This window comes from Leptinotarsa decemlineata, unplaced genomic scaffold (assembly GCF_025532065.1).
Source record: "Leptinotarsa decemlineata unplaced genomic scaffold, Ldec_3_MD MMD2_tig00026294_RagTag_RagTag, whole genome shotgun sequence".
NCBI lineage: Eukaryota > Metazoa > Arthropoda > Insecta > Coleoptera > Chrysomelidae > Leptinotarsa > Leptinotarsa decemlineata.
Window position 1 is genome coordinate 11741379 of NW_027412674.1, and position 20915 is coordinate 11762293.

The 20915-nt window shown below is 33.8% G+C and overlaps 1 protein-coding gene across 50 annotated transcripts in view; it reads right to left on the minus strand.

The window, feature by feature from the left end:
- The window catches only part of Dscam1 (Down syndrome cell adhesion molecule 1), a 204929-nt gene that overhangs the window by 147051 nt on the left and 36963 nt on the right, over window positions 1-20915 (minus strand). For 14 of the 50 annotated variants that reach the window (XM_074180408.1, XM_074180407.1, XM_074180422.1 and 11 more), the window contains exon 3: window positions 17893-18054. The exons of 32 other annotated variants lie outside the window; for them this stretch is intronic. In XM_074180408.1, the coding sequence (XP_074036509.1) occupies window positions 17893-18054 (162 nt within the window). Of the gene's footprint in view, window positions 1-13516; window positions 13679-17892; window positions 18055-20915 lie in introns of all 50 variants that reach the window. 4 more of the 50 variants (XM_074180411.1, XM_074180396.1, XM_074180399.1 and 1 more) reach the window with 1 other exon arrangement.

The window sequence follows — 20915 nt, forward strand, 5'->3', positions numbered from 1 at the left end:
TAGATGTAGATATAACATACTCATCGAATACTCAAATATTCTTACATTTCTGTATATTCATTCCACCACTATAATTGCAATATGTTTATAAACAAACTTAGCAAATTCTAAGACAAATGCATACTAATGACTTCTAATTAAAGTGTACTCATTAGAAATGGCCATAACATGAAATCACCGCTAATTGCTTCTTACCTATTGTCCGATAAATAAATAGTATTTTCTCGGAAATGGCCTAAGTAAATTCCTATTAAGTCTTCTACAAGCAGGCGTTGTTGTGTGAATAACCCGAACGTTTTTTGCTACATATGTGGCGAGTACATTGTAAAGGAAAGTAGAAAACCAGTTTGTGATTTCATAAAAAGGGCATATCAAGCCTATTTTGGTGTTCATTTAGGAGATCAAAATAAATCCAGGCCTCCATATGTAGTGTGCAAAACTTGTCTTGAAAACTTGCGACAGTGGACGAAAAGACAACGAAAATGTTTAAAGTTTGGTGTTCCAATGGTATGGAGGGAACCAAAAATCATTGCTAATTCTGTCTTCTGAATATAAAGGGCATTAATCGTAACAATCGACTTACGTGGACATATCCTAACCTGGATTCAGCAATAAGACCAATTCCATATCAGCTTGAGCAGATACCCATTTTAATATTCAGCAGCCAACCTACGTTACCAGAGGATAATGTCGAAACATTATCTGACGAACTACAGGCTAATAGAGTTGAGGAAGACGACAGTGATTTTGAAGAAGATTCAACATGTCCTGAGCGCTTTACTCAGGAAGAGCTAAGCGATCTTATTAGAGATTTGAACCTTCCAAAGGATTCTCTCGAGTTGCTTGCCTCCAGACTAAAGGAAAAGAAACTTCTTTACCCAGACACCAAAATTTCATACTACCGTAATATCATCAGCAAGATGATATGGTTTTTTGTAACAATATTAAAGGACTGTTAGAAAAAATGGGTGTATCATAGTTCCAAACGAAGTTTAAAGTGTGTCCTTCTACATAATGGCAACAAATATGGAAGTATACCAATTGGGCATTCTACAAAACTGAAAGAAGAATAGAAAACAATATCGCTGGTGCTAAAAAACATCAAGTATGACCAACATCATTGGGCGATCTGTGTTGATTTTAATATGGTGAACTTTCTCCTGCGACAACAAGGTGGCTATACAAAATATCCTTGTTTCCTGTGTCTTCGGGACAGCATGGCTAACCAACACTGGAGTATAAGAAAATGGCATTCTAGAGATGCTTTAGTTCAAGGAGAAGCTAACGTAGTTAATGAAGCATTGGTGGACCGAGAGAAAATAATATTACCACCGTTACATATTGAACTAGGGCTGATGAAACAATTTGTAAAGGCCCTAGATCAGAATCGTCCTTGTTTTGAATACTTGTCCAGCAAATTCCCTGCAGTTACGACAGACAGGGCCTCAGATACGACAACTTAGAAAAGATTCGCATTTTACAGAATCGATGACTGAAGTTGAGTGTAATGCATGGTGCTCTTTTGTGAAAGTTGTGGAAAATTTTCTTGGAAACAATAAATCGGGAAATTACCGGGATTTAGTGGAAGAAATGCTCAACAATTTTAACAAACACGGTTGTCATTTTTTTCCCCAGAAAATCTTGGTGACCTTAGTGAGGAACAAGGGGAACGCTTCCACCAAGAACTCAAAACGATGGAAGAGAGGTATCAGGGGAGATGGGACACTCATATGATGGCGGGTTACTGCTGGAGTCTTCAAAGGGACCGTCCTTTTAAAGTCTTTGCCCAGAAAATCATATAAAAGGAAGTTTTTAGGTGACGCCGAATAACAGATTTGTGCTGCAATGCTGGTTAGGTTACATGAAAAGTTAAGTTTTCTTGGCAGATATGTGTGATGATAGCACTACAGCACTACATATACAGGGTGTTCCTTAAACACATGCTAATATTTAAGAAGATAATTCTTAGACCCATTTTAAGGAAAAAACGTCCTATGGACGTATGTCCTAAACGCCTTAACTTTTGAGATACAGGGTGGCAAAGTTTTCAAAAATAATCAGTTTTTCAATAATAACTGAGATAATTTTGTAGACATCTTTGGCATATTTGGTACATATGTTCCATGCCTCAAGGCGCATTTTCTGATGTACACAAATTTGTATTTTTTCAAACAGTGGCATCCCTACGGGTTTCGCATTCAATATTTTTGGGGAAAAAGTACTACGCCAATGCTTTCTTTTCGAAATAAAATCATTTTTAAAATCCTCATTTATTTGTGAGAAAATTTGATCTTCTGGAATGAGAATGAATGAGAATCTGAAAATTGCTTCATAACGCATTACCAATTCCCTAATAATATTTGATAACATAATCTGCAAAAAAATAAATTTTTCACAAAAACGAGTTTTATTTTATTTTGTGACAGTAAGTCTAAACGAATAGCACAAATTTGTTAATTAGTAATAATACCAAAACTACACCCGTTCAAATATTCCCGGCGTATTTCGTATAGTTTCACACGAGGTAACTATTCGCTCTCTTAAATCTTCTAAAGTATTAACGGGAGTTTTATACACAAGAGTTTTAAGGTGACCCCATAAAAAAATCTAAACTGTTGAGATCGGGGGATCTTGCTGGCCATTGCTGAGGTCCTCCGCGACCTATCCAACGATTAGGATAAACTGTATTTAAATGGTTTCGGACAATTACACTGAAATGAGCAGGGGCGCCATCGTGCATGTGCCATATTCGATTCCTTAACGCAAGTGGCACATCTTCCAATAACCCAGGTAAGTCTTCTTCGAGAAAGTGTAAATAAGAACGACCATCAAGGCGTCCTGGTAGACGCCTTGATGATCACCTATAATTCCTGCCCATACATTAACCGAAAATTGGTGTTGGAAATGGGATTTTCTTCAGCCCACACATGATTGTTATGGGAATTTTGAATGGCATTCCGAGAAAAATTTGTTTCGTCTGTGAACAAAATTTGTGTCTCAAACTGCGGATTTAGTGCAATACTTTGTAGATACCACTGACTGAAGTTCACACGATGTGGAAAATCTCTGGGGAGTAATGCCTGCACTCTTGAAATATGGTATGGGTATAACAAAAAATCAACCAAAATACGCCAAACAATTTGATGACAAATATCCAGAGTTCTAGCGATCTTCCTCGTACTCGTCTCAGGATGTTCCTCAATTTCTTGCAGCACCGCTTCCTCAATTTCAGGAGTTCTTAATACACGAGGTCTACCTTCCGGAGTCCCTTTCTTGAAACTACCAGTTTCCCCAAGTCGACGATGAATATTTGAAAAGGTTCGGCTATCTGGTAAGGCACGATTAGGATATCTTTCCTGATAAATGCGCCTGGCTTCTGTTGCATTACCATCGGCAAGGCCATATACGTAATGCATTTGCGCCATTTCCGCATTCGTATAATTTACCATATTTACTGATATTCAGAAAAACAGCGGACTACCAAAATAACTTCAATAACACTTCAAAATCAATCAAAACGCGCTGTGACAGTTTTTAACACCTTACTTTAAACCAACATCAATATTAGCTACTGACGTTCGTACATACAGAGAATTCGTTTTTTCTTGCTATGGTGGGTACGTTGTTTTTTCTGCTTTTAATCTTTAAAAGAAATCACATATCGACAAACTCCATATTTCCAAGAGGTGCAGTAAATAAATTCTGCTACACGTCATTTATTCCAGGATAAATAAATTTATGTTTTCAAAAATTATTAAGCGGTGCTGCGTTATGACGTAATTTTAATTGAGAACAGTGCATCTGACAACAAACAAATACCTTTTAGATCCTCAATTATTTTGCAACAAATCTGATCTCTTAGTTTGCTTTCAGTCGATGCACGATACCGCATCAGATTTTTAAGGAATTTATCCTTAAGTGAAGCAATTTTTAATTTTTTGAGCGAAAACTATGCGTCGGACAAAGGAAACCCAGCAAATCAAATGTGCTCAAAAATGTATGGAGATTTTAAAAATAATTTTTAATTCAAGATAAAGCAGTGGCGTAGTATTTTTTTCGCCAAAAATATACATTTCAAAACTCGTACGTACGCCACTGGCAGAGAAAATTAAGAAAATTGTACATCAGAAAATGCGCCTTGAGGCATGGAACACATGTACCAAATATGCCAAAGATGTCTACAAAATTATCTCAGTTATTATTAAAAAACTGATTATTTTTGAAAACTTTGCCACCCTGTATCTCAAAAGTTAAGGCGTTTAGGACATACGTCCATAGGACGTTTTTTCCTTAAAATGGGTCTAAGAATTACCTCCTTAAATATTAGCATGTGTTTAAGGAACACCTTGTATGTAGGTAGTGCTGCGTTGAATTACCCTTTATGTTAGAAATGTGATCTGTTGTCGTATTTTCTGAAAAAGATCTGATGGAGCAAATCTGGTGGCATTTTTGGATTCAGCAGACTCAAATTACCTAGAAACAGTAGAAAAATTTCCGGCAGCAAACTGTATGTTTACCAGTGTTATTTACATTCATTTTGCTCAAACAAGATTCGCATGTTTTCTAAATCAAGTGTTATCTTCTCATGTGAAATTTTCGTCAAGGTGTATGAATTCGTTGCGAGCTGTATGTTATTTTGAATTTTTTCAATTGTGACATTTTTTCCAAGCAACTCTGGTGAAAAATTTCCACTAAATTGAAAGACGAAAACCTATTGAACTCAAGACCGTTCCACTTTAGTCTTTCATAAACACAAGTTTGTTGAATCGTTTTAAAATCGACAGACAGTCCTCTATGGATTCCTGAAAAACGAGGACAATTTTTCAAATTATTGATTTTTGTTTAGATTTCACACTATCAAAGAAATCATTCACTTCATCTTAAATTTTTCGTAGAAAACTGATAATTATGACGTACACAATTAATCTTGACTTCTTCTCGAGAAAAATGTTGAGATTTCCAGAAAAATGTTGAAATCTCGTGAAAAAAGTGGAACTTGTACAAAAAATGAAGTATAGTTTCAATTTAAGACATTGAACACGTTTTGAACTGGTACGGTTTGTTATCAAATATTCGTTCCATTACATTTAAATTTGTTTGCTGGAGTTCTATTTTCGGGTTCGTTTCGGATGTGAAAATAAACAATTTTCTTACTCCCGCTTACAAGATGTCCATCGGTAAACCCTTTATTTCCATTCACAAAGCGGACTCGGCAAGCGAATCACAAACAAATAATATCTCTGAACAAATTCTTTATACATTCATATTGAGATATCATCATTCTTAAAAGTTTGATTCTCTTCCTGAGATTGGACCGCAGAAACATCTGGACGATGTTCCGACCGACTTGACTAACGAACAAATTCTAGTACCTGAAGAAAGCCCCTTTGTGTTATGATGCCACTTTACGTTAAAACATCTGTTACGACTTTCGAGGTTGCGGTACAAATGAAAATCATTTGAGATTTCGGGAAAATTAATGGCGGCATTTTATTTTAAGAGCACATTCTCGATTCACGCTCGAAAATAGACAAAGTTTGAGTAAAAGCACAAAAGATATATGGGATATATGGTGTTTATTGTATATTGAGCTATTTTTGGTTCCTTTCAAAATAACTCGTAGACGATGTGTTATAAGAAAGTGCGAATGCAGTAAATATTCGAGTATTCCCCTCATTTATATCTTTCGAAACCAATCAAATAGATTGCGACAAAAAAGGAAATTAATTGACGGTGAGTTGAGTAAACAGAATAAATTCAATAACATGACTCATAAAACATTTTGGTACCGAAGTTGAAGGTTAAAAAATAACGTAAACTAATCAGATTTAAAACAAACAACAAAGTTATTATTTATGTATGTTGTACATGTTATACATCAGGGTGTATCTTAAATGATTCGTCTATATAGTATCTTGGTTTTTTGCTTTCGCTCCTTTCGCTCGAAAGACTCGATTAAAAAAACCGCAGGGTATTCTAACGGTAACAGTAGTTACACCGAGACAGGAGATACTTTAGTCTAATCAACTAGTTCAAAAACATGAAAAATAGAGATAAGTGTCCTAAAAATATGAGCGACAGCTCATTCGATTCAGAATCACTTCTAGAAAAATGTTTTCGAAGGATTTTGGTGCAGGTAAGAAATTGCAATTGTTATTAACAAAATAAGATTAAAAAAAATTGTATTAGGTTTTTCGTTAATAACTCAAAAAATATTAATATTTAAGCAATTTTGAAAAAAGCTCGTTAAAGAGGAGGAAATTTCCGATAAAAAAGTCCCGACTCCCGAAACTTTATCTCCATTATTTATAATTTTAATTTGACGTTGAAAATAGGGTTCCGCGTGGCTGTTACGGCATAAGAGTTTATCAAAATAAATAATTTTTTCAATACATAAAATGTCATTTTAAAAATTTGAAAAAAATCTAGTATCTTCTCAACACTTGAATGAATCGAGTCCCGTAGAAAAAACAGTTTTATCACCATTTTTCAAAAAGTTATTCAATTGTTAACTAACAAATTTTTTCCCGATCTCCGTTGGCATAAATAATGGGATAAAAGGTATAAATAATTGGCCTATAAATTTTAAACTTCGTGGAGCCCTTTTGATATATATAATTCCTACAATCCTGCGATAAAAGTTCATAAAAATAAATAAAAAAAATAATAAAAATTTTATCAATTTGTTAATTATGATTTTTTATAACTATTGCAAAATGAAATATCTAAAAATTGTTGATAAAAATTATTTTTTCAATTGATATTTAGCTATGTCTATTTTCACATTGAACAATGGCAGTTATTAACATAGGATATGAATTTTTTACGTAATTTGTTCATTAAATTGTTTTAAACAAATAGACAAATGCAATATTTTTGAAAAATCTTTTTTGCTATTTTGTTGCCTAGAGATAATTATGATTTAAAAAAAGTTTGTCTTAATTTCAATTTTTAATTGTTTGAATTCTATTTTTTTATATTTAGATTGTTTAAATAATTAGTTAAGAAATAATTTTGCTTTTAAAAATCATAATTTACACTTTTAAATAGTTTGACAAAAAAATAGTTTTTTGTTTATTATTTAATTGTTTATTAGTTTAACAATTTGTTATAAACAAATATTGACCAACGTTATATTTTTTTTTCTAAAGCACAAAAAAATTATAATAACAGCTATATATATAAAAAAATTATATAATTAATTGAATTATAAAATTATAATGAATTAAAAAAAATTATGGCACTTTTTTATATATAGCTGTTCTTATAATTTTTTTCTGCTTCAGAAAAAAATATAACGTTGGTCAATATTTGTTTATAACAAATTGTTAAACTAATAAAGAATTAAATAATAAATAAAAAAAATGTTTTTGCCAAACTATTCAAAAGTGTAAATTATGATTTTTGAAAGCAAAATTATTTCTTAACTAAATATTTGAACAATCGAAATATAAAAAAATCGATTTTAAACAATTAAAAATTAAAATTAAAAAAAATATTTTTTGAATCTTAAGTATCTCTAGACAACAAAATAGCAAAAAAAAATTATCAAAAATATTGAATTTCTCTATCTGTTCAAAACAATTTAATAAACAAATTACGTGAAAATTTCATATCCTATGTTAATAACTGCCATTGTTTAATGTGAAAACAGACATAGCTAAATATCAATTGAAAAAAAAAATTATCAACAATTTTTAGATATTTCATTTTTCAATAGTTATAAAAAATCATAATTAACAAATTAAAAAAATTTTATGAACTTTTATCGCAGGATCGTATGAAGTACATATATCAAAAGGGCTCCACGAAGTTTAAATTTTATAGGCCAATTATTTATACCTTTTATCCCATTATTTATGCCAAGGGAGATTGGGAAAAATTTTGTTAGTTAACAATTGAATAACTTTTTGAAAAATGATGATAAAACTTTTTTTCTACGGGACTCGATTCATTCAAGTGTTAAGAAGATACTAGAACTTTTTAAAATTACATTTTATGTTATAAAAAAATTATTTCTTTTGATAAACTCTCTTTAGCGGCAGCGCGCGCATGCCGTAACAGCCGCGCGAAACCCTATTTTCAACGTCAAATTAAAATTATAAATAATGGAGATAGAGTTTCGGGAGTCGGGACTTTTTTATCGGAAATTTCCTCATCTTCAACGAGCTTTTTTCAAAATTGCTTGAATATTATTATTTTTTGAGTTATTAACGAAAAACTAAATACCATTTTTTTAAACCTTATTTTGTTAATAACAATTGCAATTTTTTACCTGCACCAAAATCCTGCAAAATCATTTTTCTAGAGGTGATTCCAAATCGAATGAGCTATCGCTCAAATTTTTAGGACCTTTATCTCTATTTTTCATGTTTTTGAACTTGTTGATTAGACTACTACAAGAATACCAATAAAACAAGGAATGCGGTATACTTGAGAATTCAAATAGGGTTTTGCATCCCTACCATTGGAATGAATGAATGAAAATACTGAATTATCACTATTCAACATACATTGTCACCGAATAAAGAAATCAGAGTGTTAAGGTTCTGAAATTTTCTACTCTTTCCAATGATGGCTTCAATAGGAAATATACCCTAATGTTCAAGCAGCTATTAGTGGTTCTTATACTCTGATATTTTTGTACATATATGCTTTTTATGCTTGTACGCTTTTTATGATTTTTTGTAACAGAACTCAAAAATTTTACTCAAATCACCACTGTCTATTCTCTATCTGAAGCTAGGCAGAGAAAATACTATTTCAAAATTTTGTAGGGTTTTTCCTACAACTTAAATACTTGTTCAGAAACAATGTACCTATTCCTTTATTGATTTTTATTTTGGTATTATAAATTCTTGTTAGGAAATTAACTTTTCATAACTCTATTATCGAACAGTCGTCCAAAATATCCATCTGCTTGGGTTTTTTAATGTTAAGACTTTTATCTTAATTTTTACCTATCATTTTTGTAAACAAAAAAACAGATGAATATTTAGAACGAATCCATTTGGGATGTTTCGAGTAGGAACTCATTGTTAACACTCTTATGAGTTAAGACAAGGGGCCAAGTGGTTGACCCTTCTTGACTAAATTTATGACCCCGAATCATTGTGAGAGATAATTTTTCAAGAGTTACTGGGAACACATTTTTTTAGACGAGACATTCAGTCAGTCTGTTCAAGGATTTCGGCCGGAACTAATCCTAATTCTGATTCTCCTGGCCACGAGGTTACACTGTTTATTTTTTTGTTTGTCGTTTTGTTGGTGTTATTAATAAATTTTATTATTTGTAAACGCTGTGTCCGTCTCATTAATATTCACCTATCACCAGTCCCGACAATTTCATCCTTCACACATAGAATCGGTTCAAAGTTCAGGCAATGGTCCCACCTGTTCCATTAGTCCCTTCAGACATACACACCGATCCTAAGCAAGACATTACTAAAAGTAGACATATCTCTGACTATACCTGACTTCTCACTCTACGTTGATCACTATTAGAAACAACTTTATGACTGAACAAAAGAAGGAGAGTACCAATTGACGTCTATTTGTAAACCTAACCATATCACGAATAAAAATAATCGAAATGAACATTATGGACTTATTTATGATTTATTTAGAGTACTACAATAGACTGCTCAGAAGTATCCCAGATCTTTACAAATAGAAAACGAATAATTTATATATTACAATCTATAATTTACAATTGGCAAAAAGTATTTCTTTATGTTCAGATTGTCTCGCAAACAGTATGAAATTAGAAGTGGAAAAATGAAATATTACAATATTGTGAGAGAATCTGTACCAGAAAAAGATAATGATTTTTCAAGCAGCAGATGTTGATATATCAGATTACGTTTCAATCAAGTTATGATGTACAGCTGTTCCAGTATATCAGTATACAACATTTCCATTTTGAGGTTCGGAATTATGTTTATATAATTAATCATCAAGCTGAGAAGAGTCGAATCAATTTTAAAAGCTTCCTTTTTTTAATTTCAATGCCGGCCAGTTTTCCTATACATGGTGTTTCAAATTCGATTCTCACCATTGGGATCTCGGAAACTATGAGAGATACGAAGATGGTTAAATTGGGGCAAAGTTGCGCATTTATCTGACTAACAATATGCCGTTGAGAAAGTTCTGAAAGTCCGGGTATATACGGAGATATCCGGTAAAAACAGAAATTTCGGAAAATGGTTTTTATTTTTTTCTGGCTTTATTTTTTGAAGGATTTGAAAATAAATTGCACTTTCACGTTTCCACTTTTTCCCTGCTACATAATAGTGTTTTCAGATTTGCTATCCGATGTTTCGTCTTCCGGCTACCATCATCACTTAATTTTTTCTTATGGGTGCTACATTGGATTCTTTCTGTTTTGAATAGAACCAGATTTTACCTTTTCAATGATGTATCATAAGTTATCATTCTTTTTCGAAAAATTTGAGATATTGAAAAACATTAATTCTTCCAGGTGTTGTTAAAGTTAGCCAAAGGTAGATCATCCAAACAGTCTTCGAAAATCGACATCAAAAACTGGTGATGGGTTTCTCCATTCAGAATTTCGTCAAATGAATGAGGACCCAAAATTCTATCTCTGTAAATTCCTGCCCACACGTTAATACTAAATCGCACTTGAGGTCGAATTTTTGGGAACTGTCTGGGGTTGTTTATGCTCCAAATGTGTTCGTTATATCGGTCGAATATCCAACAATTCGTAAAAGTGCTTTCCTCTATATATACAACATCTATACTATACAAGAACAAAGCTGAACATGACACTCCAAACCATTCATAGACACCACCATTGTATACCACTAGTTTCCAAATCTATAGGACATAGAAGCTATCGGTATCTAGCTCCCAAACTATTAAATTATTTACCAAAAGAAATTACATATGAAACTTCTCTGAAACGCTTCAAAAAACAATGAATATCATTTGTAAAGGAAAATGCAAGAATGGATATTCATAAACTAACCACTGTCCACACTGGGTGTGTATGTATGTATATATATATATATATATATATATATATATATATACCGGGTGTCAACGAATCTATTAGACAAGTCATAATTTCTAGACTATTAGGAGAATTGAAATGAGATTTGGTATAGTTGAATGGTATGTGGAGAGAAATGTTTTCACATATTTTTCACTTTCCGGTCACTTCCGGTTTCAGCGGAAATGGCTCCGGTTCCGAATTTTTAAATGGAACACCCTGTATATTGTAACATTTTTGGATTTCTGAGACAATTCTGGATCAGAAACTGACGTTTCCGGAAGTTTTTCAGCCTACTTGATTTTTTCAGAGTCACTTTTAAAATTGCAATATATCGCCTCAAATGTTACAAAACGTGTTGAGAGAAACAATTGAACGAGCTGAAATGTGTCTTGAACAAGGAGGGATGCACTTTGAAAATTTACTATAGTGGAATTTTCAAGAACTTAGGATATTGCAAAAAATCTAAGTGCATCGCTGAAATTATTAGTTAAATTTGTTAAATTTGTTGATCCAATCGCAAATAAATTAGTATCGTTAGATTTGTCAAAAAATCCTTTTTTCGGAAAGTGCTTGTCAAAAAATGGTCGCCATTTGAAAAATAATAGTTAGACACGAAAATGTTATTTTGTAAACTTGTCTCATTCATATTCAACACACTAGTCACTAAAACTCCGCTATTGCAATTTTCTGATATCACCTGAGGTCCATAGATTAGTTTACGTCCGATCATGGCCACCTAGATGCAATTTTAAAAGTGACTCTAAAAAAATCAAGTAGGCTGAAAAACTTCCGGAAATGTCAGTTTCTGATCCAGAATTGTCTCAGAAATCCAAAAATGTTACAATATACAGGGTGTTCCATTTAAAAATTCAGAACCGGAGCCATTTCCGCTGAAACCGGAAGTGACCGGAAAGTGAAAAATATGTGAAAACTCTCCTCTCCACATACCATTTATCTGTACCAAATCTCGTTTTGATACACCTAATAGTCTAGAAGTTATGACTTGTCTAATAGATTCGTTGACACCCGGTATATACTCATTATTCATTAGATATAAGATTTCTGCAGATATTGAAATGTATGTATACTCAAGTTTATCTATACTATTATAATATACATTGATCAGGTACAATTTTATTTAATGTATATTAATTTACACTCAGTTTTATATTCTATCTTTTCATCACTGTATCTATTGTAATTCCACAAACAAGTATGTATAATATTTCTGTGGATTTCATTATGTTTATTCATTTTTATACCCAACTCTTATATTATTGTATCGCCTTTATTTTATCACGAATAAACGTCATTATTATTATTATTATTCCAAATTACATTTTCCAGGAAAACAGAAAAATCAGGTCTTATTCTTATTAGTTAATTACAAAATTCTAATCGCCTTTCGATGGATGCAAATTTTGAAATATGTGTATTTTGTAACATTTTAAACAATTGAGATGTCTTCAAGCACTTGTATGACAAATATTCACTTAGGAGGAAATTTGACGTGTAGATTTCCCCGGGTTCATTTTTATCTGCAAATTATTAATTTTTATTCAAAAGGACAGAATGCCTAACTCACCTCATACATACCTCATTTATCAAATTTTCTTTACTGGTCCATTCCGTCTCCGTATTTTTGCCTCGGCTTTTCAAATGAACCAAACTCGGAGAGATTCAGATCTAATAATTGAGCATAGTTCTTTGTGGTTGTCGTCTTTCGGGATACAACTTTAAATACATTTCCGATGTCCTAACACTGTTTCTATCGTATTTGTAATATATTTGTGTCATATCTCTTTTTTCCCTATTCGTGAAAGCCATTTTTCGCCAAAAATTCAATGACTTGTATAATAACAAAATGTCATTGAGTGTAACAAATTGAAAGTCAAATTTAGATACGTCAAAGCCTATCATGATGAGAATTAATTTTTTTCATTATTTCCAATTTTTCGAAAAAGAATGATAATTTATGATGCATTATTGAAAAGGTAAAGTCTGGTTCTATTCAAAACAGAAAGAATCCAATGTAGCGCCCATAAGAATATATAAAGTTGATGATGGTGGCCGGAAGACGAAACGTCGGATATCAAATATGAAAACACCATTAGGTAGCAAGGAAAAAGTGGCAATGTGTAAGCGCAATTTATTTTCGAATCCTTGAAGAAATAAAGCCAGAAAAAAATAAAAACTCTTTATCGAAATTTCTGTTTTTTCTGAATATCTCCGGATGTACTCGGATTTTCAGAACTTTCTTAACGGCATATTGTTAGTCACGTGAATTCGCAACTTTGCTCCAATTCAACCATCTTCTTATCTCTCATAGTTACCGAGATCCCAATAGTGGGGATCGAATTTGAAACACCCTGTATATTTGACAAAGCCCGTAAAATCTTCATGCCGTGGTTAAATGAAAGTACTCCAATTCGAATGGTAAGGAAGAATTCAAAATTTGGGAAGGAGTAAGGGCGGAATTTAACCCAACTAATCATAAATTACCGTAATTCGTGTCATGATTGTAAAGCGATCCATCAGATCCCACCCAAGCTTCAACTCTCACAAAATCGGCAACAAAAGATGGAATGTTGCATTTCAAAACGGCAGTATTACCACGGATCACGTATTCAGATACAACTTCAGCTTCGTAGTATTGGGTGACAACTGCAAAGTACAAAGATATATGGTGGTATGTATACGAGCATATAAGATTTTTGGACATCCGGAACTTCTGTTGAATTGAATGAAGTCACTTAGACACCATCCGTGGAATGCTTGGACAATAAATTTAAGTTGGTTGAATCTAAAATTAAGATAATTGAAAAAAATTTGATTTACATTAACACATGAAATATCAATATGCCTATTGCCCGATCGAAATCAATAGGTACTGAGGTTTTTTTTCGAGACGCTGCATTTCAAAGCGAAATGTTTGAAAAGAATTGCAATGCTGCTTTATTTGATTGGCGTGAAGTTATCCACAGATTTCTGGCCACACATGCCGACGTAGAGGAAAATAAAAATCTGTGGTTGGGATACAAAATTATTAGCACCCGTACTAATATCTGTGGCTGGAAATACCTATTCACTATAGGTTGAACGTGAAATTATTAAGACTATTTGGTGTTTAACATTTTTATAGAGTCTTGAGTAGATGAGGCGTTGATAATCCTTTTCTCATCAACAATACAGATTTAGGGAAAAATAAAATTGAAAATATTAGACTTACTTTCCAATACCCCATATAGAAATGGTATCCGACGATGTGCGTCCATCAAAATCACAAAACTTCCATAGTTTCTTGAGAAGATTAACTTGGTGATAACAGTTTTCTTGTCATCTAAACAGATTTCGAAAAAGAAATTGTTGAAACAATCAGACTCATTTTTTGAGATTCCTTGTAGAATTGGAACCAGAAGATGTGCGTTCATGAAAATCACACAACTCTCATAGAATCATGGATAGATAAACACAGTAAAAACCGTTTTCTTGTCACCCATACAGATTTCCAAGAAAAAATATTGAAACAATCAGACTCATTTTTTAAAACACCTTGTAGAATTGGAACTACAAGATGTGCGTTCATGAAAATTACACAACTGTTATAGAATCTTAGGTAGATCGATATAGTGAAAACTGTTTTCTTGTCACCCATATAGATTTCGATAAAAAAATTGTTGCAACAAACAGACTCATTTTTTGAGATTCCTTGTAGAATTGGAACCAGAAGATGTGCGTTCATGAAAATTACATAACTGTTATAGAATTTTGGTTAGATCGATTTAGTGTAAACCGTTTTCTTGTCACCCATACAGATTTCCAGGTTGTGTGATTTTCATGAACGCACATCATATGGTTCCAATTCTACAAGGTGCTTCAAAAAGTGAGTCTGATTGTTGCAACAATTTTTTTCAAGAAATCTGTATGGGTGACAAGAAAACGGTTCTCACTATATTGATCTACCTATGATTCTATAAGAGTTGTGTAATTTTCATGAACGCAAATCATATGGTTCCAATTCTACAAGGTGTTTTAAAAAGTAAGCCTGATTGTTTCAATATTTTTTCCTGGAAATCTGTATGGGTGACAAGAAAACGGTTTTCATTGTATCGATCTACCCAAGATTTTATAAGAGGTGTGTGATTTTCATGAACGCTCATCTTCTAGTTCCAATTCTACAAGGTGTTTTAAAAAGAGAGTCTGATTGTTGCAACAATTTTTTTCTCGAAATCTGTATGGGTGACAAGAAAACAGTTTGCACTATATCGATCTACCCAAGATTCTATAGGAGTTGTGTAATTTCCATGAACGCACATCTTCTAGTTCCAATTCTACAAGGTGTTTAAAAAAGTGAGTCTGATTGTTTCAATATTTTTTCCTGGATATCTGTATGGGTGACAAGAAAACGGTTTCACTGTGTTTATCTATCCATGATTCTATGAGAGTTGTGTGATTTTCATGAACGCACATCTTCTGGTTCCAATTCTACAAGGAATCTCAAAAAATGAGTCTGATTGTTTCAACAATTTCTTTTACGAAATCTGTTTAGATGACAAAAAAACTGTAATCACCAAGTTAATCTTCTCAAGAAACTATGAAAGTTGTGTGATTTTGATGGACGCACATCATCGGATATCATTTCTATATGGGGTATTGGAAAGTAAGTCTAATATTTTCAATTTTATTTTTCCCTAAATCTTTATTTTTGATGAGAAATGGATTATCAACGCCTCAATCTACTCAAGACTCTATAAAAACGTTAAACACCAAATAGTCATCACGTTCAACCTATAGTGAATAGTTATTTCCAGCCACAGATATTAGTACGGGTGCTAATAATTTTGTATCCCAACCACAGATTTTTATTTTCCTCTACGTCGGAATGTGTGGCCAGAAATCTGTGGATAACTTCACGCAAATCTTTATTTGATGGTTTTGTACCTTTTTGGAATTCATCCAAACAATGAAATACGGTTTTGTGATTGGAAATCAAAGGCCCTCTTAATGAAATCAAAGAGTATTTCAATCTGTTTGCCCAATAACTGACACCGGTCCTTATTAAATTTTGTTTTAAGTTTTTCAGGGACCTTGTACCAATCTCATGTAAAACTAGAGAAAAAAAAAGATTTTTTGTAAATAAATTACCTAGGTTTTAACCGACATTTATTTATGAACTGAAGCTAATAGGTGTAATTTGTAAATTGAGTAGTTTTGCGGTTAAACCAATTAGATAATACTTGTGATTGGCCTACTAATGATACAGTAGTATCTTTCAAACAATATCGAAATTGGATCAGCTTAAAACCACTTTATATTTTCTACATGGTTAGGTTGGGTTAGGTCAAAAGTGAGTGAGTCTATTTGATACTCCACCGCAACCCGCAAGGGTTTATTGTGGCTCACACCTATTCAAACTCGACCAAATCAACCCAGCTTCTTAACGAAGGCGATTAATTTATAAGGTGAGAGATGTTTCAGGTCAGATGGAAGAGTGTGATTCTACCAAACTCTGAAAACCGGGGCAGGCCCAAAGTATTTGCTCTGTTTCTATCGGAAATACATTTTTAAATGGCAAACAAATAATAAGACAAAAAGTTACATTGGAAATACATTTTAGGGGTTCCGTTTTCCACCCCTTGCAACCATGGGGTAAACCAAATAAATTTCTGGCCAAGTGTCTTTTTGGTAGTACAAAACGTCAGGTTAATTTCAATATTGTAACTTTTTTAGTGCTTGTGGAAAAAACTGTTATACAAATTTTATGTACCCCCTTTGAGGGGCTGTATCTTAACAAGGGATGCTTCAGTGAAGTTTCTTTATATGAAAGATCCTATCTTTTTTTCGGTGAAGAATCACCTCCTTGAATGTTTTACACTTATTCAGTTACACCCTGTATAGTTAGTAATATGCATGCCCAATCGGACACCTTTCCAAAACTTGAATCTCATCGAACCATATTTTGCTATCTCGAGATAGTGCCAAGATGTCAGAAATTTTATCAAACCGTAATAAATGATAGTTTAATAAAATATGAGTATACTAGAAATATATGTTTTAAGAATCGAAAACTCTTCGATTTTCAGAAGTGTAGATCGTTTATAGATTTTTATAATAAATATCCACAGTAGAAGGTTTCATTACCCTCTTTCTCAGGATCTACAGATGACTATACTTATACAGCTTATACTAGCTATCAGTACCAGCAATATCATTATGTGACGAAAGTGGTAAAATTGTTTAAAAAAAGTGCAGTTATCTAATCTTTCAACTTCTGAGGATCTACTGATTTCTTCAAAAGTTTTGTCCATTTTAATGTCACGTGTTTTTGTAGCTCCATATCTCAATAGATATTTATTCTGCTGCAAAAAGCAAAAACAGAATTTAAACAGAATTTTTATGCTGACGGAATTGATCAATAAAAAAAACGGGCAAAACTTTTGAAACAACTTAACATAATTCAACTGCCTGACATGAGTAACATTCTAACAAAGATGTTTTACATTAGATTGGTTCAAGTCAAGAAAAGCAGCTCGGGACAACATTTTTGTCAACGCACATTTCGATTTATAATAAATATTTCAATTCGTGAGAGTGATTGGAATGTCTTGGTTGGGGATGGTTTTTCTTCGGTTAGGATTTCGGGTTGAAATAGAATTGAAATAAGGCACAAACAACTTATACCATAGTTATCATTGTTCATTCCATATTGGTGACCGTCGCTGTCACTCCAGGAAACTACATTAACAAAATCGGCGACGAAAGACGGGATGGAACATTTTAAAACGGCAGCATTTCCACGGATGACGTACTCGTTATTGACCTCGGTTTGGTAGGACTGTTGGACGACTGAAAAATTTGATTGCAAAATTAAAATGTACCGTCTGGTGAACCAGGGAAAAAGTTCTCGTTCTGATCCGTATGCCAAGAAACGACGGTCACAAAATCAGCGACAAAAGACGGTATCTGACACTTCAAGATGGCGGCATTGCCACGTATGGCGTATTCTTTGTTTACATCGGTGTCGTAAAATTGGGCAACGACTGAAATATGTTATAAAGATTTCATTGAAATAATCAAAAACAGTGAAATACTCTTAGCTTTAAACGTAATTACCAAAAAAAAAAATACGAAACATCCCCATTCAGCTAAATCTTAAATACCCCCCTAAATTTTTTTAACCGGTAAGTTGGGACATCCGAGGGTACAAAAAAAATCGCACCCAGCTCAAAGTTGGATTGTTCAAAACACTATCATTGATGAAATCTATGAATCCTCATCGATCCAATCCTAGGAAACAAAATTACTCGGGGTCGAAGGTCACAATTACGGGCTTTTCATGATTTTCAGCAAAACAGTAGGTCAGATTATGTCCAAAGTGAGTGGGTCTGTTCGACCCTGCATCGCAACCCGCAACGGTTTATTGTGGCTCACACCTATTCACACCCGACCAATTAAACCCAGCTTCTTAACGAAGCCGATTAGTTTGTATGGTGAGTGGTCTTTCAGGAAAGATGGTAAGAGGACGGCTCTGACAAACTCTAAAAACCTGATTCGGTTCCCTGCTGTTTCATCATTTTCCAAACAGATGCGACATACACTTCCGACAGTTCAATTCTCTGCATATGATGATTCAAATGACAGTGACCTGTAAGAAGGCCTGTTGAACATTGTAGTTCATCTCTAGTGTAGTCTAACAACTGTTTGGATTCAAGCTTCGAAGGGTGAATGAACACCTTGGAGTGAGCCAATTCTGGAAGATTCTGCCAGAAGTCCATCCAGGTGTTCAATCTTTGTTTGACAAAGCCTAAAGCGATGTCACTGACAGGTTCTGGTCCGATGAAGCTGCTTGCTGCAACCTCCCTTCCAAGGGAGTTAGCAGCTTCGTTGTCTTCCAGGCCAGTATGGCCAGGAATCCAGACCATAGACAATCTGTTAAGTCTTCTTATCGAGGAGAGTCGTTTTTTGCCAATTTGCTACCAATTTAGACGTTGCTCGGTAGGAGCCAAGAGCTTCCAAATATTGGTTGACAAATAAGGTAAATATATGGTTTCAGATCAATATTTTTCACGTTTCTTGTCAGTAAATAATATTAGAGTCTGTTTAATGGAGGTGGCCATTAGTGGCAACTACAAATATGCGATTTTCTACCTATGGCCATGAAGGTGATTAGTAGATTGGTAGAAACTACTTTTGACCATTCACTATTTTTCGATATAAATTCTGATTTTTCACTTGATCTCTCATTGTTTGATTTTTTTTAGTTAAAATGCCGAAAGCAGACCATGTGGGGAGAGTGACGAAAGTCAGACATGTCAAGTTTCAGTATTCACCGGCTAAAGTTGAGCTGGCTTTGAATGCCGTATCTGATGGAATGGCTGTTGCCACTGCCAGCCGAACATTCAAAGTACCAAGAACAACATTGCGAAACAAAATATCTGGAAAATCCAGCAGGGAATCCAGACATTGTGGATTTGTGTCGCATTTGGGTAACGAAATTGAAGAACAATTGGTGAAGTGGATATTGACTGTGCAAAGATGGGTTTCCCAATTGATAAAGATGGACTTTTGTGTTCAGTACAAAAACTCGTGCGAGAAGCAAATATTAAAACCCCATTCGTTAACGACCGTCCTGGAAAGAAGTGGTACTATAGTTTCATGAATCGCCATAAAGAACTTTCTCAAAAAAAAGCCGAGTACATTCATGGGGGTAGAGGTGCAGTCTCCGAGGACAAGATTCGTAAATGGTTTGATGAAATTCATGGGATTTTGATCGAAAGTAACGCAGTAAGTGTATTGAAAGAACCACAAAGAATTTTCAATATGGATGAAACTTGCTTTTGCTTAGCTCCAAAGAGTGGCCTCGTAATTGGTCCTAAAGGAAAACATATCTACGATGAACGAAGTTCATCAGATAAAGAAAATGTAACAACGCTATTTGCAGTGAATGCAATAGGAAATTTTGCTCCACCCTTAACAATTTTTAAATATGACAGGATTCCATCTGCCGTTGCAAAATCAGCTCCTGAAGGATGGGGTCTTGGTAAGAGCGAGAAGGGATGGATGACCGCTGAATGTTTTTTGAGTATTTTTCTTCTTCGTACCTTTCCTCAAGGAATCTAACTTCCAGTTTCCAGTCATAGTCTTTTTAGATGGTCACAAATCACTACTGACTCTCCATCTAAGTAGATATTGTAGAGAAAATCAAATAATTTTGGTAGCACTAGTTCCAAACGCAACTCATATTCTGCAGCCACTGGACGTTGCTGTATTTGGTCCACTAAAAACGAAGTGGAAGAATTTTGTTCGCAAATATAAGATCGAAAATAATGGTCAAGAGATAACTAAGTCGTCCATACCAAAGGCATTATCCCAATTACTGCATGACCCAAAAATGTCATCAAATATCATTTCGGGGTTCAAAGCTACAGGTCTGTATCCCTTTTCAGCGGATAGTATTGATTATTCCAAAATCATTTTGAGGAAATGCGACGAGTATCAAAAGCGAGTGATTGATCCAACGGTCATTGACCATTTAAAGTATCTGGAAATGAAAATTGATCCAATTTTGTTAAAAGAATTCAAACAAACCAATAAAAGAAACCACGAATGGGAAGGAAAAATCGAAGCGACTTATTTATACAATGTGTGGTTAGAATTGTCAAGAGATGCTGAGAAATCACAGCCCGAAGAGTTACAAGAGGAAGAACCTGATCCGAATGAAGTGACGAATGATATATCAGGATTATGTACTCCCACTCAATCTGAAAACGATGAGGATCGTGTACCCGAACCGAAACTGACATCTTTATCTACCACAGACGACAGTATTATGAGTGATATGTTACCTACTACTTCTAGCTGTCTTCCTCTGACACCAGTTGACACTTCACTCAATGATGAC